The sequence below is a fragment of the Photinus pyralis genome, unplaced genomic scaffold (assembly GCF_008802855.1).
Source record: "Photinus pyralis isolate 1611_PpyrPB1 unplaced genomic scaffold, Ppyr1.3 Ppyr1.4_LG2, whole genome shotgun sequence".
In the NCBI taxonomy this organism is placed as follows: domain Eukaryota; kingdom Metazoa; phylum Arthropoda; class Insecta; order Coleoptera; family Lampyridae; genus Photinus; species Photinus pyralis.
Genome location: NW_022170403.1, coordinates 3,727,241 through 3,754,717, shown reverse-complemented (window position 1 = coordinate 3,754,717; position 27,477 = coordinate 3,727,241). Strand labels below are relative to the sequence as shown.

At 37.0% G+C, this 27,477-nt stretch overlaps 1 protein-coding gene across 1 annotated transcript; it reads left to right on the top strand.

Moving 5' to 3' along the window:
- Window positions 1–400: 400 nt before the first annotated feature.
- Window positions 401–27,477, top strand: LOC116162770 (adenomatous polyposis coli homolog; the record flags this gene model as incomplete). Its single annotated transcript, XM_031476469.1, is given in 8 exon segments — window positions 401–589; window positions 649–2,459; window positions 7,055–7,480; window positions 7,528–8,160; window positions 12,533–13,185; window positions 13,233–13,571; window positions 19,397–21,363; window positions 26,389–27,477. Coding segments are annotated over 8 exon segments (6,738 nt in total), but the record flags the coding sequence as incomplete, so codon positions are not given.

Sequence of the window (27,477 nt, the reverse complement as noted above, 5' to 3'; positions counted from 1 at the left end):
AGCCCTCATATTTTATGACCTAGAGCAATATGTGCTGCATCAAAATGATGCAAAATTGATACAAGATTGCTATGCATTTATTTTTTATGCATGTTTGTTGGGTATATTTTAGAAGTCATTTTTCTACTTAAACATGAATCGTACGCCCTCTAGCGGCGAAGCTAAAAACTTGAAAATAATTTCCAGCGATTTCTTTTGGCTCCTTTTGTTAACATAATTTTTTTCATGAAGCGCTGCAATTAAACGTTTCCATAGATATGGCCTGTGACCATTATTAATGGGACAGCGTGTACAAATAAACTGGCTTTATAAATAAATATATTTGTTAATTACTGCTTTTGTAAGCTTGGTAAGCCTGTACCGCAACCTTTGTCACATATTACCTTTATGGATTTTGTAGACTGAACATGCACTTCATGGAAGCACTTCCGAGGAGGGTCACTGTGTGTTATTACGTAGATATTCGTGCATGGCTCTCACTAATCTCACATTTGGTGATAGTGGCAATAAGGCTTTGTTGTGTTCTTTTCGACAATTTATGCGGGTTTTAGTTCTACAGCTTCAGAGTCCATGCGACGAATTAAGACAGGTAGGCCTGATGCTTTTTTAACGTCGATTCTCATGTAGTTATTGTGTATGACTTTTCAGGTGACTGCCAGTGTCTTACGAAATTTGTCGTGGCGTGCTGATTCAACTAGTAAAGAAATATTAAAGGAGGTCGGCGCAGTTACGGGTCTAATGAAGGCGGCTATGATAAACAATAAGGAAAACACTCTGAAGTCGATTCTTTCCGCTCTTTGGAATCTTTCGGCACATTGTCCGGAGAGCAAGTCAGAGATATGCTCAATAGATGGAGCTTTAGGATTTTTAGTGACTATGCTGAGCTATAAATCGCCGACCAAATCGTTAGCTATAATTGAAAATGCAGGTGGTATCTTAAGAAACGTTTCCAGTCAAATTGCTGTGCGAGATGATTATCGGGAGCTGTTACGAAATCACGATTGTTTAAGAGTATTATTAGATCAATTGAAATCGCCTAGTTTAACTATTGTAAGTAATGCCTGCGGGACATTATGGAACCTATCCGCAAAAAATCAAACGGATCAAGAGACCCTGTGGAAAATGGGAGCGCCTACGATGCTCCGCAGTTTAAATCATTCCAAGCACAAAATGATTGCTATGGGATCGAGTGCAGCTCTAAAAAACTTACTGGCGTCTAGACCGACTCACAATCTGTTACCATCCATGGACGCAACCGCAAAAGCCATGGATTTACCTGTGTTACCCACTTTAGGCGCTCGTAAGCAAAAGGCTTTATTTCAAGAGTTGGAGCAAAACCTAACAGAAACATTTGAAAGTACAGACAAAGAATCACCCACAAAAACTGGCCAAGAAGAGCAGTTTCTACTGGAAACCGCCAATGCAGTACTAACCGTTAGCAACAATGGTGACATTAATAAAACGTACAAACGTAAATCCTTGCAGAACGATTCTCACGACAGCAGTCTCATTGAGGCCTTTAAGAATTTAACGATCGATGAACCTTCGACAAGTTTCTCAAATAGATCTAGAGTCCTACAAGATTACGGTAGTTCGAGTTTACCCTACATTAAACCGCCGCTATCTTACTCTTCTCCCCTTCACAAATACTCGGATTTGTCGTACAAAGAAGAACAATATAGTCAAAATTCGCAGGTCCTAGATGACGAAAATTTCGGAATTTACACCGAGACAGATTTAGATCAACCCACAGATTATTCCTTGCGATACGCCGAAGATGACTCGGAACCCGACGATATGTGTAATAAGAAGGCAGAAGGGACGGATTTCGTTCAAGATACCGTTAAGACGTATTGCACCGAAGATACTCCTTACGAAACGCCCTTCAATTATTCCACGGCAACTTCTATGTCAGATTTGCGCGAGACCGGGTTAGAAACCGAGAAGTCTATTATAGATAATGATAAATTGGTCAAGTCGAACTTGAATTCCATCAAGAACGCGTCAATGTCACAATCCGACGAAAAGGATCATTGCTCTGTGGAAGATGTCTCTGAAATAGATAATGCACCGAAAGTTATTACTAAGAATCTTAAATCGCAATTTAGTTCGGGCTTAGCATCTCCAGAAAAGCCGGTTAATTATGCCGACGAGGGTACTCCGGGGTATTTCTCACGAGTGAGTAGCTTTAGTTCTTTGAATTCCATGCAAGTTGGGGATAAGGTGAAGTACGAATTGGATAATAAGGAGGTCGACACGAGACAGGAGGTTCATGATGATACTGTTCCACAAAAGAGTGAGGTGCATCCAGAAGGAAAAGCTGTTAAATTCGAGCAAGTTGTGAATTACGCCGAGGAAACTCCGCTTATGTTTTCGCGAAGTAGCTCGTTAGCGTCATTGGATAGTATCGAACAACATTCAATACATGATGATCGAGAGTCTGTAATATCAGATTTCAGGTAAGTTTAAGCAACTCATCTGCTCAAAAACCCCTTCTCTCAAAATAACTATCACTACTACAGGAGGTGGCTTTAGCAAGTTAACTGCAGCTATTTTGGAATCCTATCATTTCTGTCAACGTTGATATGAGTCAAGTTATTTTTAAAAAAATCATTTGATTAAAGCCTGCGATTATTTTATTGGCGAAATTTAAAATTCAAATAAAATGCACCAATCACAATCAAACAGCGTATTTATAGAGGAGTCTTTTTTCAATCTTGGAAAGATCAGTGCATTTGATGCTTTTTTGATAGTATGGGAATAAAAATTAAGGTTAAATATATTACACCATGCTATTAAACTTATTAAGGGGTTAGTCACATCGCCTAAAAGGATAAAATGTATAACTTGAGAATGATGTGAAATTTGGGTCCTTCTTGATAGAAATTTGGCATATACAGCTTTTTTCTGTGAAACAAAATCCTATTTTTTCCTGTGTCCGTTCCCGTGGGAATTTCTGAAAGTGTTTTATTAACTCGGAAACGTTCGCCGGCACACATCCAACTCAAGGTCCGACCATTCCCCAAAGTTTCATTGCAATTATATGAATGGTTTAGACAGGCATAAAAAACATTAATTTTTATATGTTGCTGTGTGCACCGGTCCGTAGGCCAAAAAGACCGTACACAAAACACCTAAACAAACGTAGCTAGCTCAAACCTTTATCTTTCTCGGAACAAAACTTTCTGGTCCAGTAACAAAAATTTAAATTAAGAAAATTGATTACATGGAAACAGGAAACCGCCCTTGTCCATCCTAGTTATGAATCCCAAAATTTCGTCCTGCCAGACGAAATAACACAGCAATGTATAGATAATAGCAGACCCGATGAACGTTGTATCGCCTATCCCGGTGAACTTTGTATACAGGATATTAAAAAAAAAGGGCGGATAGTACCTACTGAAAAGAAACAAAAAAGTTTTAATAAACATAGGTTCGCAAATAAACTGTTTCAGAGTTGATTTTGTGTGATTTTTTTAGAACTAATATGAGCTTCCTTTCAATGAAGATGTGCAACCTGTGCCCAAAACGATGGAGTACACTTAGAGCATCTTCTTTAAATATTTTACATTAAGAAACAACACTGTTTTGTTGAAGATGATACAAAATCTACTCTCTGAAACACTGAATTTGCGGACCTTTGTTTATTAAGGCTTTTTGGTTTCTTTTCATGAGTGCTATAACATTGACTAAATAATCACAATTTTCAGTTTCACCAACTCGAGAATGGCGAAAAATAAATAACATAACCTGAGATTTCGCCGAAATGAAGTGAACTTTAAGTTAACATTGTGCAAAATTTCGGGCTTCTGCCGCAAATTTTTTTTTGTAGAAAACGCCATGTTATCCATTACTGCTGCACATGTCTGATGTAAAGCTATACAAAATGTAGCGGTTATGTAGATGCTCTATCCATTACGGTGCCCGTCTATTGTACAGTTATTAATTCTCCAATGATCACTTGACCTTTTCAACGCTCTTCTACACTTCTGAAACGGAAAATCGAACGCACTTGAAATTTCAAATAACCTATACCTATCACTTTTTAATTTGATAGTTTTTAATTTGACGGTTGGTATGACTGAAAACATTTGATTTGACAGTTATTTTATTAACATGTCATGAACTTGAACAAAAGTTTTGATCATATACCTCTTATTTGAAAAACTTCACAAGCTGTAGCATTGAAAGTTTCTTTAATGGTCTATGATTTTGGGTGGTAAGTATGAATTAAATTTTACAGGGTGTTCCTAAATATGAATGGAAGGAGCTACTTCTTTAGATTTTTTTATGATTATGGTTAAAAATTGATATAAACAGTTCCGCAAACGTTTCGTTACCAGGGTGTTAAAATTACAAGATTTTTTAAATTTATTCATTATATTCTGCAGTTTTTGAGATATTTCGCTAAAATTTAAATATGTTACACTGAACGGCTTACAACATTGGTCATGTCAATGCTAGTGAGAATCTACAAGGTGTTGATTTTTCAGGGGATATGTTCTTTTTTCTACCTCTGAATTTTTTTCGTTGCGCCACTGGTAGATTGTGAAATAAGAATTCAATTTTCTGATTTGTATAGATCATTTTTGAGCTCTTGTAATTTTTTGGTATCTGTAATCGTTATCGAGAAAAAAAAGTCAATTTTCGCTTGTTACATACCTAAATGAAAGGCATTATTTGGATAATCAGCTCTGTGATGTATCATTATTAACGTTAAACTTAACGTGCAGTTTATCTGTCCAAAACGTCATTTTCCTATACTAAATAACGCAAAATAACGTTTTTTGGCAGATAATTTGCACGTTAAGTTTGACGTTTCTGATACATCACAGGGCTGAATATCTTGTTTTTACAGTTGGCATTGAAAATTGTATTGTTTGCATACATGCAAAATTAAAGGTTTAAACTGTAAAGTGTCTGTTAAAACTATAACACCCTGTAGATTGGTAACGAAGCATTTGTGGACCTATCTTTGTATGAACTTTTACTCATAAAAGAACTTCTGTATTTACATCATTTTTAGGAACACCCTGTATTTTGATGTTATACCTACACTGTGTCCGAGATAAGGATGGCCATTATGAACAGTGATAGAAATTTGGTTAAATATATGTTCGAATTATTTTTTTCTGATCTAGATCAATAGTTATTTTACATAAAAGTCAGGAAAATGGCACATTACTGGCGAGGAAATATTGAAGTATAAGGGTATAAGGATATAGGGCTGGTTGTGCCACGATGACTTCAGTTCACTACAGAATGAAGAAATTTGATTGGCTAAAAATTAAAATTCACTTTAACAAAGTTTTTGAACTTGTACAACCGGGGATTCTACTCCACGATGATTCTTCAGTTTAGACAGTGGGCAAGTTCAGTTGGAAACAATTGAGCATCCCCCTACAGTTCAGACATACCACCCTGCGATTTTTAATTGTTTTGTGCACAGGGCTCAGGGCTCTACTGATTTGCTTGTAAATAAAGGTAACACATTTTTTAAACATGATCTTCAATCTCGACACCGTTATTTATGTATTTTACCCAAAATCGCCCTGTAACCTTCTTTTCCACGCCTACTTTCTGTCAGGAAATTGTAGTTTCCATGACAGAGGCAGAACAGACATTTTAAGAAGGTAGCCGTAGAAAGCATAGGGACAGTTTGACCTTCACTGTGATTGGTTAAAACACGAGTCAGTATTACCCTGAAAAATAAAACGCGTGACAAATTCTGTCTGTTTGAAGTTTCAATTACGAACTAAACTGTCGAACTATCATTAGCTGTCAATTTTAAAGATCCAAGCGTGATATCGTTTAATTTATATTAATATTTTTCAAATTTTGTGCCGTTTTATATTTTTCCTGTGTGTGTCGATCTTCAAACACAGCGCCATCTACTACCTTCTTATAATGAATGCAGTATACGTTTCCTGCCGCTTGTCACTTTACCGGCCGCATTTATGACATTGCTAACTGTCTTTTTTTGTTCTGGGTCTATAATGACTCATGTCATCACTGACAGATTGACATTAATCAAAAGTTCTATATGAAAATTGAAATTTTATATTAAAATACGGTTTCGGGTAAAATTTAATACAAAACTCGCCAGTAAAAAGTCTTTACCTGACTCGGAAATTAAAGTACTCGGCGCCAAAGGGCCTTGCACTTCAATATTTCCTCGCCATTAATGTGTCATTTTCCTGACTTATGTAAATAACTATTTCTAAACCTGGCGGTAACAATTTTATATAAACTCATTTTTCCTATTAAATGTAAACTTCCAGCTCGAAGTCGACAGCCTACAGGAACAATAAACACTTTTTTGAGTCTCGATGTTTATTCTTTACTTAACACTTACAAAGCTTGTTTGCATATAATACCCCGCACTCACACGGTCGATAAAATTTCAAAAATTCAACCGCCAATCACAATCAGACTTGATGACTTCAGCATCGCAGGAACGCGTCCCTACTTACTCCGAACTAACGCGTACATCGTAAAATCTGCATCTCCTTTATCGTCTAAACAGCGATAAAACACGTGCGTTAATTACATTTCGTCTGATAATAAAACGTCTTATCGCAAACGACAAGATAAAACCCATTATAAAGTACGCAAACTTGACCAGATGTTTATTACATTTTAGCACGCAATTTCACGTTTGCCAATTAAATACGCAAATCTAAATAAACAATTCACAAAAGCTTGAACAAGAAAATATTACGCAATTACCAACAATTCTAAAAGGAAAAAAAATATTCAAATTCAACAGATCAACTCTGTGCTTATTTTGTACATAATCCACCAGATTTAAACTTGATAAACTGAAATAATACCACATACAGGATGTCCAGTCATTATTTTTGGTATTTAGACCAAAATACTGTATAAACTTTCACTTCCTTTCTTTTACATGTAACACCCCATTTTAAATACCTGTCAACTGACTTAAAACTTTCTGGTATAAGTAGTTATTTTGATAGGAGTGGGGGTTGATAGTTTTTGTCATACACCTCCTGGAAATGTTTCCAATTTTAAATGGTATATTTATTTTCAGTCGCCTAACGAGCGGTATCGTATCACCAAGTGAACTACCCGACTCTCCCACTCAAACAGTACCACCAAGCCCGAGGCAGCCACTTCCCTCGGCACCCAGAACAGTTCCCTTAACCCATCGAACTCCGGCAGATGGTAGTCCGCAAATAAAACCCCAACCAAAGATTGTAAGCGCTTTTGAAGATAACGTTAAAAAGTTCAAGGAAGAGAGTACACCCATACAATTTTCGACCGCTACGAGTCTTAGTAGTTTAACGATCGACGATCATGAAGACGGAAGTGATGTTGTTGGTAAGATTCTAACTATAAGCAAACGTGGAGAAGTTGTAAAAAAAAGTAAGGAAGATGAAATACCGGCGGTTTCCGAAAGTGAAGAGGATGAAGATATTTTAGCTGCCTGTATCAGTGATGGAATGCAGAATAATAGGTCTGTATGTAAATGGGAATTCTTTTACCTGACTCGTAACGTTACAGGCATCATCTCAGTGGTTCTCAGCAAAATATACCTTCTCCGCTTTTTAATTACTCATCTAAGTCAATGATATGTACCCAAGGCAGTGGTATTCCGCTTCCTCATGCCCGTTCAACCACTACCAGTACAAACGATTCATCAATTCTCAAAGATAATCCATCAAGTTTACACTCCAATTCTTTCCACAACTATTGTACAGAAGATATAAATTATACAGGGGATAATTCCAATATAAGCCTTTTATCTACTGCGAGCGATATTCAAAAGAAGGACAAAGTGTACTCGTCTGACGACAGTAGCAACTTATCCGGAGATAATGAGAATATACTGGCCGAATGTATTCAATCCGCCATGCCCAAAACACGCCGGATGACTAAACCGATCGCTACAACTAGACCATTATCCGCACTGCCCGTCAGAAACGTTCAAACCAGTACGCCGATTAAACCGTTTACACGAATTGAGCATCCAAATTCCACGAGATTGGAGGAACTGAAACGTCCATCACCGTCCGTATATTTAAGTGCGAAAGATGAAGTGGAGAACTATGCCGTCGAAAACAGCCCTTGTCAATTCTCCTTGCATTCTAGTCTTAGTGATCTCACTGTGGATGGAAGTGTGGCGGGCGGTTTCAGGTAAGACATTAAATCAACATTACCACGTTTAGCATTTACTTATGGTATTGAACTATTGTAACACTTAATAAAGATCAATCATCATTCTCCAAATGATATGTATTTAATGTAAATGCAAGTGAAAATGACTTCAGTTATTTAATTACTTTTTTTATTAGAAATGTCACTTGTCTGCAATTTTCCATTCTGAATTATCAGAACTGTAAAACACTTGCATCGCTTATCTCGCGCGTGACATTGTGGAAAAACCAATTAATTCTTGTTCGATAATAACTTTTTATCAACACCTGACCAGATAAAACTTTAATAATAATAGTAGTAGTAGCATTTATTGTTTGAACAGGTTACTACCCAAACAATTGAACAAAATTATTAGGTTTATCGCACAATAGGTGCGCGAAGGAACAACTATAATAGAAAACAATTGAAGGTGTCTCTGATATTTGATATGGAGTTGTATGTGGAGCATACTTTATAAATAGTCAATTTATATAATATCCTAAATGGGGCTGGGCTTCAATTGTCATTTCTCCATTTTTAGAACGTTAATCTGGCATGGCAAAATTACACTGACTGTGTTTACTGTATTCATTTTAACAAGGTAGCGGTATAAAGCATAGGGAAGCTTTGAACTTCACTGTGATTGGTTAAAACACGAGTCAAAATTACGCTGAAACGTAAAACGAGTGGCGAATTTTGCAAGCTTATCTTCAAATACAGCGCCATCTACTACTTTCTTATAATGAATGCAGGCTAGGACAGTGGCGACAACTTATCATAATCCGCCTTATTGGAGCTAAAAAAAATGTCAGATCAAAAGTTACAGCCCTTTGAATTTTTTTTCAAATTGATTTCTACTCTATAACTTTTGATTGAGAAGTCTGATCGAAAAAGTACGAATTGATTTGGATTCTACGCACACAAATTAATAAGAAAAAGTGTTTTCCCGAGAAATTTTGGTGTAGTCGATTTTTGGTAAAAAAGGAAGGTTATACACTGCCTTTTTTTGAGCGCCGAACAAAAAATTGTCTCAGATCGACCGGGAAAAAACATTTTCTTATAGAATGTGGCCCACAGAATCCATAATTTCAAACATTTCCAAGATCGGGCTACTAGATCAAAAGTTACAGCCCTTTGAATTTTTTTTCGAAATTGGTTTCTACTCTATAACTTTTGACTGAGAAGTCTGATCGAAAAAGTACGAATTGATTTGGATTCTACGCACCCAAATTAATAAGAAAAAGTGTTTTCCCGAGAAATTTTGGTGTAGTCGATTTTTGGTAAAAAAGGAAGGTTATACACTGCCTTTTTTTGAGCGCCGAACAAAAAATTGTCTCAGATCGACCGGGAAAAAACATTTTCTTATAGAATGTGGCCCACAGAATCCATAATTTCAAACATTTCCAAGATCGGGCTACTAGATCAAAAGTTACAGCCCTTTGAATTTTTTGTCGAAATTGGTTTTTTGCCCATAACTTTTGACTGAGACGTCTAAGCGAAAAAGTACGAATCGTTTTGGATTCTACGCACCAAAATTAATAAGAAAAAGTTTTTTCCCGAGAAATTTTGGTGTAGTCGATTTATGGTAAAAAAGGAAGGTTATACACTGCTTTTTTTGAGGCCCGAAAACAAAAAATTGTCTCAGATCGACCGGGAAAAAACATTTTCTTATAGAATGAGGCCTGCAGAATCCATAATTTCAAACAGTTCGTAGATCGGACTACTAGATCAAAAGTTCTGCCCTTTGAATTTTTTATCGAAATTGGTTTTTTGCCCATAACTTTTGACTGAGATGTCTAATCGAAAAAGTACGAATCGTTTTGGATTCTACGCACCAAAATTGATAAGAAAAAGTTTTTTCCCGAGAAATTTTGGTGTAGTCGATTTTTGGTAAAAAAGGAAGGTTATACACTGCCTTGCATACCAACAAGGCTTAGAGACGCACATTTTTAGAAATAAAATGAAACGCTTTTTAATTCGTCAATGTTGTTTCAGTCCTGAAGATTTTATTAAATGTGATTTTAATCAAATATTTGTCCAGCATTAGTTTTGTTTGTCAATGGAGTGATTTTTTTCGTGATGTTTGTAACGTATACACTTATCTGTATTTAGACGTTTTAGACTTTTTTGAGGCCCGAAAAAAAATTGTCTCAGATCGACCGGGAGAAAACATTTTCTTATAGAATGAGGCCTGCAGAATCCATAATTTTAAACAGTTCGTAGGTCGGACTACTAGATCAAAAGTTCTGCCCTTTGAATTTTTGGTCGAAATTGGTTTTTTGCCCATAACTTTTGATTGAGACGTCTAATCGAAAAAGTACGAAACGTTTTGGATTCTACGCACCAAAATTAATAAGAAAAAGTTTTTTCCCGAGAAATTTTGGTGTAGTCGATTTATGGTAAAAAAGGAAGGTTATACACTGCTTTTTTTGAAGCCCAAAAAAAAATTGTCTCAGATCGACCGGGAAAAAAACATTTTCTTATAGAATGTGGCCTGCAGAATCCATAATTTCAAACAGTTCAAAGATCGGGCTACTAAATCAAAAGTTACAGCCCTTTGAATTTTTTGTCGAAATTGGTTTTTTGCCCATAACTCTTGACTGAGATGTCTAGTCGAAAAGAAGAGAAATTTTGGTGTAGTCGATTTTTGGTAAAAAAGGAAGGTTAGGTATACACTGCCTTTTTTGAGGTCCGAAAAAAAAATTGTCTCAGATCGACCGGGAAAAAACATTTTCTTATAGATTGTGGCCTGTAGAATCCATAATTTCAAACAGTTCCAAGATCGGGTTACTAGTTTTCTATTTAAATTCATTATTTAGTGCTTTTGGAACAATTTTTATATCAATTACCACTACTAAGGTTAGGTACAGTTCTACATCTAAAAACACTTTAATCGCCGCATGCACCGACAAATTTAAGCGAGGCTTAGTTTGAACGTAGCTTATAATCCATGGCAACAATTATTGCGACAATGATTGCTATTGATTTTAAGCAACGCTTAAACTAAGCTCCGCTTAAATTTGTTGGTGCATATGCCCATAAGCGAATTACATATCTTATAATATTGTAAACCCAAGCTATATGCGTCTTGAAAAATACGACGTTATATAAAACTGGAGTCGGAAAACGAAAAATAAAGCAAATTGTAAACTAGTAATGTTAAACCGTGAAGCGTGAACTGGCAAAACAGTATAATTTATAATTATAACACGGAGTGTACCGCGTCGTTTGAGAGGGTTTCGATTGGCTAGTTTGAAATTTAGCTCCAATATGGCGACCGGAACCAACGACCAATCAAAAAACGAGATAACCTGTTGTCGGCACTGTTCTAAATTGAGCACTGTAGGCAAAATGAGGCACTCACAGCAAATCAACTACGCACACTGGCTCAGTAGGTGTAACCATAACAAACACCTGGACGAACAATGGGTTCCCCCACTCTCCCTCTCCGCAACAGCTTTTTTTAGCAATTTTTGTTATTTCAACAATTTGACTGTTTTTGCACTCCCCTCCATCAATGCTGAATTTCTGGTAAGTCCCATCATTTTTTGATATTCAGAGACAATAGTTTTTCTCTGCTCTTACTCAAGAAGTGCTGGATATAGGCACACATAAATATAAATGGCCATAAAATGTTGACATTTTTTGATTTCTAAATTTGAAACATTGCAGCAATTCTGGAAACTTATTAAAGACTTTCAGCAGTCCCTCAAAAACTTTAATGATTCGATTATAAAAAAGAGCATTCACTGATCTTGAACGATTTAAGGGATGTGAATTGTTGAATGCTTGCATCTTCAAATGTTTAGAGAGAAATTGACATATGTCAAAAAGTATGACAGAGAGGTCCGCAAATCTTAAATGCGTTGAATTCAGCATGAAATAAGGCAGTTTATTTTTCACCTTGCTGCACCCCTCCTGACTCCTCACTCCTAAATTAGTTTTGGAATACAATTTGTCCTAACTCCTAACCTCAGATTTTTTTTGTTCCATATAATTCGACCCTCAGTCCCATCCAACGCGGGACTCTACTGTAAAAAAATATTTAATTGCAATTCTTGACGGCACACTAACAATGATCAGAATGATTTTACATATGACTTTACAAAAAAAAAGGTATGCGCATTTGGTTGTCAGAATCGCCTCATGCGCATGCGCCAAAACTCTGAAATTTTAATTCGGAAAACTACTAACAATTTTATGCAATCTAGTCAGGTGGTTTTCTTTTCGTGCATCAGTAGATTCATGCACAATCTGACACTATTGCAAAGGTCATAATGCGTTCACTACGCACAAGTAACTTAGTGGTTTACCTTCATGGGAGAAGTGCTACTTTTTTGGCAGTATATTAATGTTGAGTAATTTTTTTTAGACCCAATCAGTCAGTCCATCAACCAACCGAAGTAAAAGACACAAAACCTACAGCAGGACCAAGTTCTTTAAATACAGAGCAAATAGCAGCAACATACGTTCCCGAATTTACTTTGTCTCGACAGGAATCATTCTCTTCACTGAGTGCCGATTCCTTCGGATCTTTGGAACAAGAACAAGCTCTTTTAGAACAATGTATATCATCGGGCATGCCGAAAAGTAAACATACACACGCCCCCAAAACTGTCGATGCGCCAAGGCAGGTTATTGTCACTAAACCTATCGGTGTGGCTACCAAACAATTTAACGCCAATAAAACTCAGTCTGATTCCATTCGTCCAATGACCTATGATGACAAATCGATAAGACACGGAGAGAGGAAGACGGACTTCGCGGATCAAGATGAAAAATTAGTTTATTCAAAAAACGTAAATGTAACGTCTGCTGTCGGGAGCACGATAGCGGAAAAAAACGTAATGCGTCCCACCACGCCATCTACGGCAGCAGACGTCGCACATATAGAAAAGTCCGAAGAAAAAGTGACACGCAATCGCACGATAATCGAGATACAAGCAGATATATCTCGGGACAAATGCTTGCCTTTCGAAGAGAACTTATCGATAGAACCCATGAGGAGTGGGTGTGAAACGCTCGGTAAGTTAACACAAAACATAAACAATTTTTGTTACATTTTCGAATAGTTGCAGATTCGGATGTTAGTCCCGAATCTCTGTGTTCAATCACCGACAATATCGAGTTTGACTTTGGAAATGTAAATTTAGAAATAAAAGCCGTCGATACTCGTATGTTAGATCCTGACGCCATGATTGAATCTTTAGATCGATTTACAGCCGAATTAGTTTCACAGGCCGAAGCGGCGCATTCAAATAAAGATGCACATAAATTTACCACTTCAATAACAGATGGAGATACTTGGAATGACGATTCTTCGCCAAATGATTTGACTTTTCCAAGTATTTCAGGAAGTGCGCCAAATGTTATTACATTCCACAGCGAGTCGGATTGTGCGAATACAGGAGGTGGGTATTAGTCCTAGGGGTGGCAATCGAAAAGGTTGGTTACCACTTATCAAAGATTGAATGTTTTGTATCAGTAATTATATGAACCCTAAATAGTTCACTAAACTGCACACGCTGGAACATTGAAAAGGTTAAACCTACACTTGGAGAAAGTAACACATCGGCCAATGAGGTAAGAGATTTCCAAAGCGGTGAAAGTAACCATTCCTCGTCATGGTTGAAATTCTTTGGGTATTTGTAGATCTTCATGCCCACACGGATTTTTCTTTGGCAAAAGAAGTTGGTTTCCTGTTCATCTGAAGCTCTAGTAAAGCTTTTCATAAGTACCTCTACTGGTCTCAAATTTTCCTCAACCCCTCTCTGACTAGTCATCCCACACGTGAGAGGCGGCTCTAATCGTAGCCATGGCCGACCAGGATACCCCCAACACGGATTGTCTCAGTTGGACTAGAGCGGGACATTCACAAAGGATGCGGGGTGCCGTGTCTATGATTGCTACTTTGAGTTGCCTTTCTGCAATTTGCTTGTAGCTACTGCGCTGTTTTCTAGCCTTGCTGACACCTGTCTTTGGTTGGGACTGTGGTCTGCCCTTTTTCATCGGCAGTTGAGTCGGTTTTGAGCCATCTAACCTCTGCCTCTTTTTCTCTCTACCTACCTGTTTGCCGGTTCTAGCAGCCTGCCTTTGGGTCAAGGTTGGGTAACGGGAGGTGGATGGTTTGGAGGTGACTGTTGGCGCAGGTTGCCTCATTTGGGCCAGCCTGGTCTGCTCTTCCGTTCAGCGCCGGAGATACCCTTACATGGTTAGGTGTGTTGAGGCTTGGTGACCTGCAACGCCCACGTGAAGTTGGCCCCGCCCACATGAAATAATTTAACAAAGATGCGTCGACAGTTAGTGCTCGAACCTTATTGTTAGTGCTGCTATATAACATGAGAAAAATTTAAAAAAACGGGTGGGGGCCAACTTCACACTCAACTTTTATTTATCGAAATAAGAAACGCACACGGCGTTAGTGCTACGTTATTGCTGTTAAATGCCAGACAAACAGTATCTCAAATTCTTTTGTTGTTCCTAAAAAGTCAAGTGTGAAGTTAGCCCCGCCCATACATTTTTAATTAGATGAAACCACATGTGACTGTTAGTGCTAGATTAGTACAGTTTTGTGCTCGAATATTGCGATTTCAGCATTTCATCTTTCCAAGAAAAACGAAAAAAACTCAAATATTGCGTGAAGTTGGCCCCAGGCATGACTCGCTTTATGAAAAAAAAACTAATACGTTCGTTAGTGCTCTTTGTGCTCGAATATTGCAAATCGAACGTTTTACCTTTCCAAGAAAAACCAAAAAAACTAAAATATAGTGTGAAGTAAGCCCCGCCCATGACTCATTTTTTGAAGAACCGCACATACGATCGTTAGTGCTACATTAGTGCTTTTTTGTGCTGGAATACTGCGAGTCTAACGTTTTACCTGTCCAAGAAAAACCAAAAAAACTAAAATATAGTGTGAAGTAGGCCCCGCCCATGACTCATTTTTTAAAGAACCGCACATACGATGGTTAGTGCTTTTTTGTGCTCGAATACTGCGAGTCTAAAGTTTTACCTGTCCAAGAAAAACCAAAAAAACTAAAATATAGTGTGAAGTAGGCCCCGCCCATGACTCATTTTTTAAAGAACCGCACATACGATCGTTAGTGCCACGTTAGTGCTTTTTTGTGCTCGAATACTGCGAGTTTAACGTTTTACCTGTTCAAGAAAAACCAAAAAACTAAAATATAGTGTGAAGTAGGCCCCGCCCATGACTCATTTTTTAAAGAACCGCACATACGATCGTTAGTGCTACGTTAGTGCTTTTTTGTGCTCGAATACTGCGAGTCTAACGTTTTACCTGTCCAAGAAAAACCAAAAAACTAAAATATAGTGTGAAGTAGGCCCCGCCCATGACTCATTTTTTAAAGAACCGCACATACGATCGTTAGTGCTACATTAGTGCTTTTTTGTGCTTGAATACTGCGAGTCTAACGTTTTACCTGTCCAAGAAAAACCAAAAAAACTAAAATATAGTGTGAAGTAGGCCCCGTCCATGACTCATTTTTTAAAGAACCGCACATACGATCGTTAGTGCTACGTTAGTGCTTTTTTGTGCTCGAATACTGCGAGTCTAACGTTTTACCTGTCCAAGAAAAACCAAAAAACTAAAATATAGTGTGAAGTAGGCCCCGCCCATGACTCATTTTTTAAAGAACCGCACATACGATCGTTAGTGCTACATTAGTGCTTTTTTGTGCTTGAATACTGCGAGTCTAACGTTTTACCTGTCCAAGAAAAACCAAAAAAACTAAAATATAGTGTGAAGTAGGCCCCGTCCATGACTCATTTTTTAAAGAACCGATCGTTAGTGCTACGTTAGTGCTTTTTTGTGCTCGAATACTGCGAGTCTAAAGTTTTACCTGTCCAAGAAAAACCAAAAAAACTAAAATACTGTGTGAAGTTGGCCCCACCCATGACTCGTTTAAAAAAAACTAATAGCATATTGTGACAGTGACAGGTATAAAGTAATCGTTGACAAAAATATTAGTGAGGTTACTATATGTATTAAGAGCGTAAGTGAAAATAAAGTTAACGCTAGAACCTATAAAGCCTGTTGCAAAATACTAGAAAATATTTTTGAACAACATATTTTATGTTCGGATATTATACATATAGGATTGTACTTGCAATATTAGTTATATTATTTCTAAATGAATGCTACCCTCCAGAAACAAAGGATTGTTGTTCTTTATACACAAATCAACACCTAGAAATTTTTTCTATGTGACAGGAGACAGTAGCATTTTTTATGAAAATATTTCAAACTTGTCAATTGCAATAGAATCTCCGCTACAAGAAATTCTTAATAAAAAAAATGTTGCAAAAACCCTTACTCCAGAGAAACTGGGGAATTTGGACATATTGTTGTTGATTTTCCAATCACAAAGGATGTCTCCACCCAAATCGGAATATCATTTGGTTTTACATTTCAGTTAAAATCATGGTGTATAATAAAGACATACACCATGATTAAAATGTATATGGAATTTTATTTCTCCATTGGACAATACCAACATTGGTCATTATAGAGCATTCTGTAAACGAGTAAATGGAGAATGGGAACTGTATGATGACTGTAAACCAGGTAGCCTTATAGTTGCACCAAACAGGAAAGTTTGCACTATTTTACACATACAGGGTGACAATTTGAAAACTTACCACCCTTAGTTACCACTTAGTAAATAAACGAGATATTTAAAAAAATCAAAATCCGTTTCGGTAATTCGGAGGGGGAATCACAATGACATAGTTGGCGACGCACCCCCTCCAACCCCTGCGCCCCAGCCACCCCAACTTTTAAATCTTAAATAGTGACCCCCCATGTGTGATACGTCGTTGGAAAGCTCTGAAAAAATGCTTTCCAACCATACCAAACAGCATTACATTTAGGTTAGTAATTTTCGTGCAAATCAAAAAATAAACTAATATGATACATTTGAAATCTGTCGTATTTAAAACGCAACCGGCGACCATAGACGCACTAAGACAGAGAATGATTCAAGAATGTCGAAATATTGCAAAACCAACATTGGAAAGGTTCGACAAGAGTTTGAGAATAGATTATAACTGGCGATCAAAAATGAGTTGCTGTCGAGTCGGCTTTGGAAGTTCAAGTTAAATACGATTTTCCATGTTTATTTTTTGATTTGCACGATAATTACTAACCTAAATGTAATGCTATTTGGTATGGTTGGAAAGCATTTTTTCAGAGCTTTCCAATGACGTATCACACATGGGGAGTCCCTATTTAAGATTTAAAAGTTGGGGTGGCTAGGGCGCAGGGGGTGTGAGGGGGTGCGTCGCCAACTATGTCATTGTGATTCCCCCTCCGAATTACCGAAACGGATTTTGATTTTTTTAAATATCTCGTTTATTTACTAAGATATGGGGGGTGGTAAGTTTTCAAATTGTCACCCTGTATAGGTACTACTCATTGAAAGTGTATTTTTAAGTACTTTGCTGTTCTTTTTTTATTTTATTTTGCCTTTATTTTTGAGTGGGCGGGGTTTCAGCCGAGGCTGCTCTACCAACCCAACCCACTATACATTTACAAATATCCAACCAGGGACCCTTAGCACCACAGTCCAGCTTTAACTGAACTGCGCCACACGGGTCTATGTTACTTAATGTAATTTTGTGTGTGTGTTATTGATCCATTAATAATTGGTAATATAAAAAACATTCCTGGAGTTAAGTTCGGATTACTGTTCTAAAACTTCAAAAATGTAAAGAAACAAGGTTTGGTTAAGATTGTATTAAGAATGAAGTATCTTTGAGAGTTGAAACTGATAAAGGACCATATCCCGAATATCTGCTCAATCAAGATCGATAAATAAAGTCATTCAATTTTTTCTAATATTTTATACGGTTTGTTTTGAGAAAGATCCTGTTTTACAATTAAATTTATCATGACGCAGCAATAATTATCTGCCATGGATTACCATGTACGTAGACTCGACGCTGCTGTTTGTGTTTTTTAAAGTCGAGTCATAAATGAGGTTAACTTCACACACTATTTTAATTTTTTTTTTCTCGGAAACGAAAAACGTGAGAATCGTAATCTTTGAAGGCAAAACAACACTAACGTAGCACTAACGATCGTATATGCGTTTCTTTACAAACGAGTCATGGGTGGAGCCACTTCACACAATTTTTTGATTTTTGTTGTTTTTCTTGATATTCGAGCACAAAAGAGCACTAACGTAGCACTAACGATCGTATTCGTTTTTTTTTCGTTTTTCTTGCAAAGGTAAAACGTTAGACTCGCAATATTTGAGCACTAACGATCGTATGTGCTTTTCTTTAAAAGACGAGTGATGGGCGGGGCCTACTTAACACTATATTTTAGTTTTTTTCGTTTTTCTTGCAAAGGCAGAACGTTAGACTTGCAATATTCGAGCACAAAACAGCACTAACGTAGCACTAATGATCGTATTAGTTTTTTTTTAAAACGAGTCATGGGTGGGGCCAACTTCACACAATATCTTAGTTTTTTCCTTTTTCTCGAAAAGATGAAATGCTGGAATCGCAATTTTTGAGCACTAACCTAGCACTAACAATCACATGTGGTTTCATTTAATTAAAAATGTATGGGCGGGGCTAACTTCACACTTGGCTTTTTTATGAACAGCGAAAGAATTTGAGATACTGTTTGCCTGGCATTTAACAGCACTAACGTAGCACTAATGCCGTGTGCGTTCGTTATTTCGATACATAAAAGTTGAGTGTGAAGTTGGCCCCGCCCCGTTTTTTTAATTTTTCTCATGTTATGTAGCAGCACTAACGATAAGCTTCAAGCACTTAACAGCACTAAATGTCGACGCATTTTTGTCAAATTATTTCATGTGGGCGGGGCCAACTTCACGTGGGTACCTGCAACAGAGTTTGAGGAGTATACTGGGACCCTCCTACTGGTTTATTTGTTTTGTTTGTGTCATCCATCTCAGAAGCAAGAAATTTCATCCTCCCCACCCCACCCACCCCTGAGCCCAAGGGGACGCCTATCCAGACGCCAGGACTACCAGGAGAATATAGCTTTTAGAGGGTAGCAGAAAACAGGCCTGGTTTCGCCAAGAGGTAGATCATTCCATTATTACGGATCGCCTTGCACGACACAAACACTGAGGGGGAATGTAAATACTGATACAACACGTTTAATTAATGGTTTGACCTTTTTGGTTGGCAGCTCTTGTTTCATTTTTGTTGCCATCTGTGTCTATGTCTAATTTACATTTTACAGGACTTCAGGAGGACGTGATATTCCACTTGAATGGTAATGGTTTAGATGCTGTAGACGGTGTTAATGATTCAGAACAAAAGTCCAGCGATTTTTCTTCTATTAACACGAGCACAATGACAGAGTCCACATTGATAGCAGTTGAGGCAACAAAGATGGCAAACGCGTTTAAAAATGAAGCGGAATTGTCGCAGAGTATTACAAGCGTGCAATCTCTCGAATTAGACTGCATTCAACCACCCTCGCACATGAATTCATTAACGAGCAGTATGAATGGATTAGACCACCACCTGACGAAGGGCAGTCCAAAATTGGTTAACAGGAAGAAACTGTTACATAACGGCTTGATAGCGCGAAGAGCCTTAACTAATTCGTTTAATCAAAATTCCAGTTTGGAAAGCTTAGATAATCAGAGTCTGTCGAACTTGGATCACATGCATCCCCCATCTACCATGGGAGAAGTGCTGGATATACTCGATTTAGAAAGCAGCATGACAAGTGTTGCTAGCTTAACAAGTGAAGCGGTCGATGTTAAACTGGAGCAACCAAATCCGATATTTAACGTGAAACAACCTGCGAACATGCTGCATTTGTTTTCTAATACTTCACTTACCGATCTAGAAAATGTCAACCCTCCTTCCCTTCTCAATGAAATCACCGACATGTGTAATTCTTTAGCGGACGTTGCCACCGAAAATATTTGTAGCGAAACTGAACCATTCGAAGACTGCAACACTCACATGAACGACACAGATGATGTGACGTTATTCTCAGACGCTCAAAGCGTTACTCCCATTCAATCAGATTTAGGATCAAGTGCAGAAACTTCGCCTAAAAAGACTCGAACGCTTACCAAAAGAATGACGCCTAAGCAAAAACGCAAGCTGGTACAGGAACGCTACCGAACCTACACAGTGGCGGCGGAAATGGTGATTAGCGCCGAACTTGGTTCATTATCCGACAACTGTAACTCCGAATACCAGACAGTACCCGAATTTTCACAGACTGAGAGCCACAAGAAACTGTCGCCAAAAGAAAAACGATTAAATGATAGGGCGCGTTACCAAACTCAAGTACTTTCAGATGCCGTAACTGCAGAACTACAAAAAATGTGTGATAAATCTGATGTGCCATTAACTCCCGTAGATAGTCCACAGGCCAGTCCAGGGCGAAGCAAATTGAGTATCAGGCGAAATTTTATTCAAAAGCGTTTAGAGAATCAAGATCGTTTTAAAACGCGTACGCTTAGCGAATCGAGTTTATCGCCCGACATTTCCAGTGCCTCACCTCCTACGAATGATCTACAATCTTTGGTACAAAAAGAAGCTGGGAGGGTTTTACGAAAGTTACACGAGGCCCACCTACATTCGGATAACTTGCTAGACTGCGAAACGCTCAGTTTAATTTCGAATGATGAAGATTCAGATTTTAATTCTGGAAGTCCTATAAATTATAGAACTTATACCAAGAATTGTACGACACAAAACACTGTTGCAGTTAACAATGTTTCAGTCGAAAGCTCTCCCACTGTGCAACTGCAGGTGGTCGAAGCGGAAATCGCTTCAGGAGACGATGAGTCAAAAGTCAAACCGAAAATTATAAAGCCCGACGAAAAGGTCGTAACTGAGGATGCGAATGAGGAAGTTAAGGGAATTCGTGGTAGAAGAAAAGCGCTTTATTCAAAAACAAATGTTGCAAATACACGAATTTCTACTAGAAATACAAATATCAGGCCAATTCGTACTATAACATCTAATTTGGTCAAAAATGTAACGTCGGTTATTAAGTTGGGAACTAATTTAAAAGGTGTAGCTTCGAAGCAAGAAACGGGGGGAATTCCTAAGGCGCCAACAACGCAAGCGAAGTCATTGAAGCCACCTTCTGGTTACCACACGAGCAAAGTGGGTGGTGGTTTAGGGAGAGCTGTGAATGGTCCGCAGGCTGGTTTGGGTACAGCACCAAAACATAAGGTAACTATTATGCATATAACCCGATTAATGAAATTCAACACTATTTACGTATTGTTGTGTGATACAAAATATGGGTTTGATTCATAAAAAGAAATACAAAAAAATGTGATCCTTTTTTGTGATCACTTGTCCATGCTAAATTTGACCTTTATCTAAGTATTTTATCTTTACCACGTAATAAATTATGGGTACATTCTTCTGTACAATACCTACGCCCCTGAATACTAAACAAAATTTTTATCCAACCACTGAAATTAAATGCAAAACCGCCAATTAATGGAATAAAATAATCCAAATCCTTTGTTTGGATTTAGTTCTTAGCAATAAGTAGGTACACTACAAAATCTGTTTCATGCAAGTACTTCGCATAGGTCGATTTCTTTAGGAAGATACTTCAAAGAAAATTATATTATATGCCAATTCCTAAAAATAATCTGCCACTACTTTACATAAATTTAAAATTTAAAATAATTTACACTTTACAGTAATTGACGTGGATGAGATTCCTTTCAGGTTACAATTGGTCTTACCTCTCCCTCGGGAAATGCTGCTCCCTTCCGGAAATGGAAACAGATCATTTCTGTATGGTGTAGGTGATAAATACAATATGTAAATGTCCCTGGGCAATTGTTAACAATACGAAAAAACTTTGTTGTAGATCACAATTAATTGAAATATCGTCCTAAAGTGTAACACCAGTGCACTTGAAACGCGGTGGTTCGCGAAAACGAATGAATTTTTAATTCACAAACAAAGAGTACCCTCGAAAACCTGTATAGAATAACCGCTCTACCATTTCTCTCACTTTTTAAATTTGGTTCGGTAAAAAAAACGAAAAGCGACGAAACAATGTCGACTCGTGTACCCTTTTAAATAAATAGTAAACTTGTTATTATGGTCACATGCTCGGCTTTTCACAAAACGGAACGCAAATTTTTCTATGCTGGATAAAATACAAATTAGAAAAAATACATTCTTTATTCCTTTCACTATTTCTACATCTTCTTCTACTTTTATTTTTGGGTATTTTTTCTTAACAAGCTGCTTCCATTTCTTCTTTATTGTTCAATAATTTTTGAAAATACTCCTCTCATCTCTTATCATTCCAAGCTCGTCTGTAATTATTGTGTTGTTCTTTTCTTTGATGTGCTTTAACGTATAGTTTCCTCAGGCTCATAAGTACTTTATAATAGAAGTTTTTGATTACTGTGTTTATTTTCTTCGATTCTGTTTCCAAATTCTTCCCACGCCTTTTGTTTTGCTTCTACTACAATGAGTTTTACTTTCACCCGTTTCTCTACTCAAATACTGTTTCCATTTTTCTTTCTTTTTCTGAATGTCTTCCTTAATATCTTGTTTGTTTTCTATTTTTATTTATCAATATTGTTCCACGCCCTTCGACTGCTGTTGATAGTACTATTTCTTTAAATTTTTGCTTCTGGCCTCTTTTACTTTTAGCTCCATTTTTGCACCGTATACACTTGCTGTTTCCTTATCTGTTAGCCTATACAGGGTGATTCCTATAGTACCTGCCACCGTTTGGGAGCGTGTAGGTGGTGCGTAGGGGAGTATTTTGATATAGGACACTTGGGGTCGGAAATCTAAAATAAGGGTGCCAGAGCCAAATTTACCTTCTGAAATTTCGCGCCTGTAGGTAGGCAACCCAACCGGCCGGCGGTGCACACGGAGCGATCTCAGGCGGCGATGTGTGGCTGACACTTGATCAGAATTTGTTTAAACCCACGAAATCCCGTCTGCAACGACGCGTATCAAGTGAATAAACACTATGGCAATAGTATAATAATAGTTGGCTAGATGTAGGAAGTGCATTGAGAACAACGGTGGCGACGTTGAACACTTGTAAACGTTATTGCTTTTGACTGTCGTTTTCCCTCCTTCCCTCCCATGTCGCTTCCTCGCGCTAACTCGCTCTGCATCGCTTCGCGCGAAACGTCGGTCGGTTGGGTTGCCCACATACAGGCGTGAAATTCCAGAAGATAAATTTGGTTCTGGCGCCCTTATTTTAGATTTCCGACCCCAAGTGTCCTATATCAAAATACTCCCCTAGGCACCCCCTATACGCTCCCAAACGGTGGCAGGTACTATAGGAATCACCCTGTATGTACTTATATTATTATTTCGTTTGTCTTTAGTTTTAGCTTCTCTTGTGTTTTTGTTCGTATTTTCACTTCTACTAGATAATGATCACTGTGAATTTTAAATATTATTAAAATGATTAAATCATAAAAATTTAAAATATAATTTTTTCTATGTATAATGTATACTGGGTGTTTATTAAACATGCGGCAAAAATGTAAAGGGCTATTCTAAGGATATTTTGTCCTGCGATGATTTTTGGTAGGGCGCTTTGTTTCGAATATAGGGGTCGAAAAAGCATTTCGGCCATCCAATTTAGATAATTTTAAAATTATTAATGTAGCCGTTGAAACGGATTCATTTGTCTATTTCACTTAATTAATAATTTGACCCCCTGGATTATTTCCTATGGGGCCACCTAAAGTCATTAGTTTATACTACTCCAGTGGAAGAAGATTTAAGAAAAAAAAGCGCCCTATCAAAAGTCATCGAAGGGCAAAATATCGTTAGAATAGTCCAAGGAATAGCCCCTTACATTTTTGCTGCATGTTTAATAAACACCGTGTATATTGTGTATATAAATATATTTTTGTATTTTTTTCTCTATTTTTATCGATTAAAGTAGTTTTTAAGCATCGCATGTTATAAGGAGTGGTTTTTAAGGGTTGAAAAGTTACAAAATGAAATGAGTAATATTTAAAGAAAGTAAAATGCTGTAATAAAAGATTAATTTGTTCTTTATTCTTATCTTTTAATTAAACGGCAACAGGGGTATGATTTCTAAGGGTTGAAATATTCTGAAATGATATTCCGATGCGTATAACAATCATTACTTAACTCATCTGAACAAAATTTTGCTCACCTTAAGCTTTATTAATATACAGGGTCATGCAACAGTGGGTCAGTCTTTTCTAACTCATACCTTGTAAAAAATATCAAAAAACCTTTTGTGCAAATGTCAACCATAGATGGTTGCGCATCTACAGAAATTATTTATGATTGTACAGGGTGTTCCATTTTTACAGTGTCAATAGACAACTGAATTTGTTTTGAACACCCTGTATATTTTTATGCTGGATAGTAAGCAAGTCTCACAAATTATCTGCTGTAAGTGTACTCCTTATTTCGTAGTAAAATAAGATTAATTAAAAAGGCGAATTTCGAAAAAGAAGAGCTAGTATTTCTAAATAATATTAGTTTACTACGAAATAAAGAGTACACTTGCAGCAAATCAAAATTTGTTTAATAACTTGTTTACTGTCTGTCATTCATTAGTGTTTTATTATCACGGCCTACTCCTGTTTATAAACATGTAATTAATTAATGTGTAACTATTTTTGTGAAAAATATGAAATAACCTAAAACTACTGGGTTTAGGCACAGGACAACACTTATAAAAATTGAATAGAGAAATAAAATAGTGGTAGTTCCATTGGAAAAAAAAAATAGTTAAGACACTTTAAAATTTGGAAATTTTTTTATGAACACCCTGTATCACTAAATCCAACTTTCTCATTACCAAAGTGTTTCGTTTTATTCAGATTAACATTATTAATCAAAGGTATTTCTTAACTGTAGAATCAAGGTCGCTACGATTTTAAAGTGGGGCATTCTTATGGGTAATTATTTGGAAAAAAATTAATAATTGGGTAACATTGACAAAAACCAAAAAGTGAATAGGCTTCCTTGCAGAGTTTAAAAGTGACATCGAAACAACTTAAAATATACAGGGTGTTCCATTAAAAAAACAGTTATCTATTGATACCATAAAAATGAGACACTCTGTACATTCAAAAATAATTTTTGTAGATGCGCAACCATCTATAAGAAGTTGACATTTGCACAAAAGGTTTTTTTGATATTTTTTACCAGATATGGGCTAGGAAATACAGAAACTGTTGCATGACCCGGTATAGTTTTATAGGTTTTGGCAAAAAGGGGTAGTTTTCATCCCTGAAAAATGAAGAGCGCCCTTCGGATTAATATAGATTTTGAAGTGGGTGGTATCTGTTCAATTAAAAAATGGAAATTTCAGAAGCAGAAGGTTAAAATACTGGCAATGACTGTACCTCCTTTATTTTTACACTTTGAACACCCGAGTCAAGGAAAATCTAAGCAAGCATTATTTTATAAGCCTGGAAGAGATCTTAAAAAAGGCTTTCCATGTGCTTAAGAAAACTTAATAACATTTAAGAATATTTAAGAACCCAAGTCTTTAGATCGTGTGAGACCTTTCAAGAGATCTTTAAGACATGTATAATATTAACCTTTAAGAATACACCAAGCTTGTCTGAAGAAAATAGCATTTTAGAATCTTTATCAGTATTCAAAAGTTACCCAATGTCTTTTCTCCAACAGTTTTCAATGGTCTCCATAGCCTTTTAGTGGCCTTGAAAGTGGCTAGCATGTGGCAAGAAGTCCGTGGGCCCTATTGAGATTAGGCGTGGCATTATACAAATCGTTAATATTTAAATGTCTATACAGGGTGTCCATAACCTTAAACTACATATCACGTACTATTTGCAACCCACCACACAGGTCCTACTAGTACCTGATGCCTTACAATAGTTTTACAGTCTTAAAAAACCTTTCAGAAGCATTAAGGGTTTCCATAAGTTTTCAACTGTTTTCAAGAGACTCCTAAGGAATTTAAACGAGTTGTCAAGACACTTGGAGAGCTTTTAATTAGTTTTGACGTCGTAAATGCGCTTTAGGTTGAAAAGCTCAAACTCTATAATCCAAAAAAGGTGTAACTGCCATAGTTAAAGCGGTAATAAACTTTTAGGAGTTTAGGCCATCTGGTCAAGGGTTTTTATTTGATTTCATTAGAAGGATGACCTTTTTTAACATTATAGATAAATGAACATAATTTGCGTCACAATTTGAACGATATAAATTTGTTGTTGAACAAAAACGAACTTGTTTCAGAGTGAAACTAAAAAATTGACTCCTCCACCACCCTTAGAGAGACAAGGAACCTTCACAAAAGATGAAGAAATTATACAACCAACCAAAAGTCGTATTCCCACTCCCGCTTCGAATCTTCCAAAGCCGAAACCGGCATCGAGAATTGCTAGAGCTATCTCGCAGACAAACTCCACTGTAGGGAAAACAGTTTCGAGGGTGCAAAATGCTCTAACATCGAGACCAGTTAAATCGACCGCTATCAAATCAGTAAGCTCAGATAGAGCGACTAATTCCCGGCCTACATTAACTGGAAATTCAACTAGATCGTCTAGTGCAGATAGTAGAGATGCACACATGAGAAGGCAAAACATTCAAAATTCCTCGTCGAGTCAGAGTTTAAAGAGTGAGAGTGGAAAGAAACAAAATGGAGCAGTTAGCAGATCCTCGCCCTCTACTGTCTCTCAAAGATCGAGCAGCAATTCCAGCATCACGTCGAATGGGTCGTCTTCCAAGAAACAAGTCACTAGTAAAATTGCCAGCTTATGGAAAAAAGTTGAGGAGCAAAAGAAACAAGTGCCCAAGAAAGATACGCGTGTCTGGATTCAACGCGATCGTGAAGAAGTACCGCAAATGATCAGAAGTAATACGTTTGAGAGTAAAGACGGTGTTTCACTTAGAAGTATGGAAGGTCACGACAAAACTGTGCCAGATATGAGCGAAACGGCTGACTTATCATTTTAACTTTCGCTTCTTTTCTTTATGTAGGTGTAATGACTATTTTACATATTAACAACGAAGAAATGAATGTGCATATTGTTTACTTTTTTAAGAGAGTTGCTAGTTTATTTATTTTATATCGTTACAAAAAACCTCATTTATGATCTTATATTAATCTAGTCGAATTAATTTAACATACGCATCAAGTTATAAAGATTTCGTTTGCAGCACGTCTTAGCAAAATGTAAATATAGAAACCACATAGGTATTAATATGTAGCTTTCCTTAGTATTAGTTTTCTATTGATGAATGTAAAGTAAAAAAAATGTTTATTCTGGATACAGTAAGTTAGTATTGCGGTTTAAAATTCAATAAACTAATTACCATTGTCAA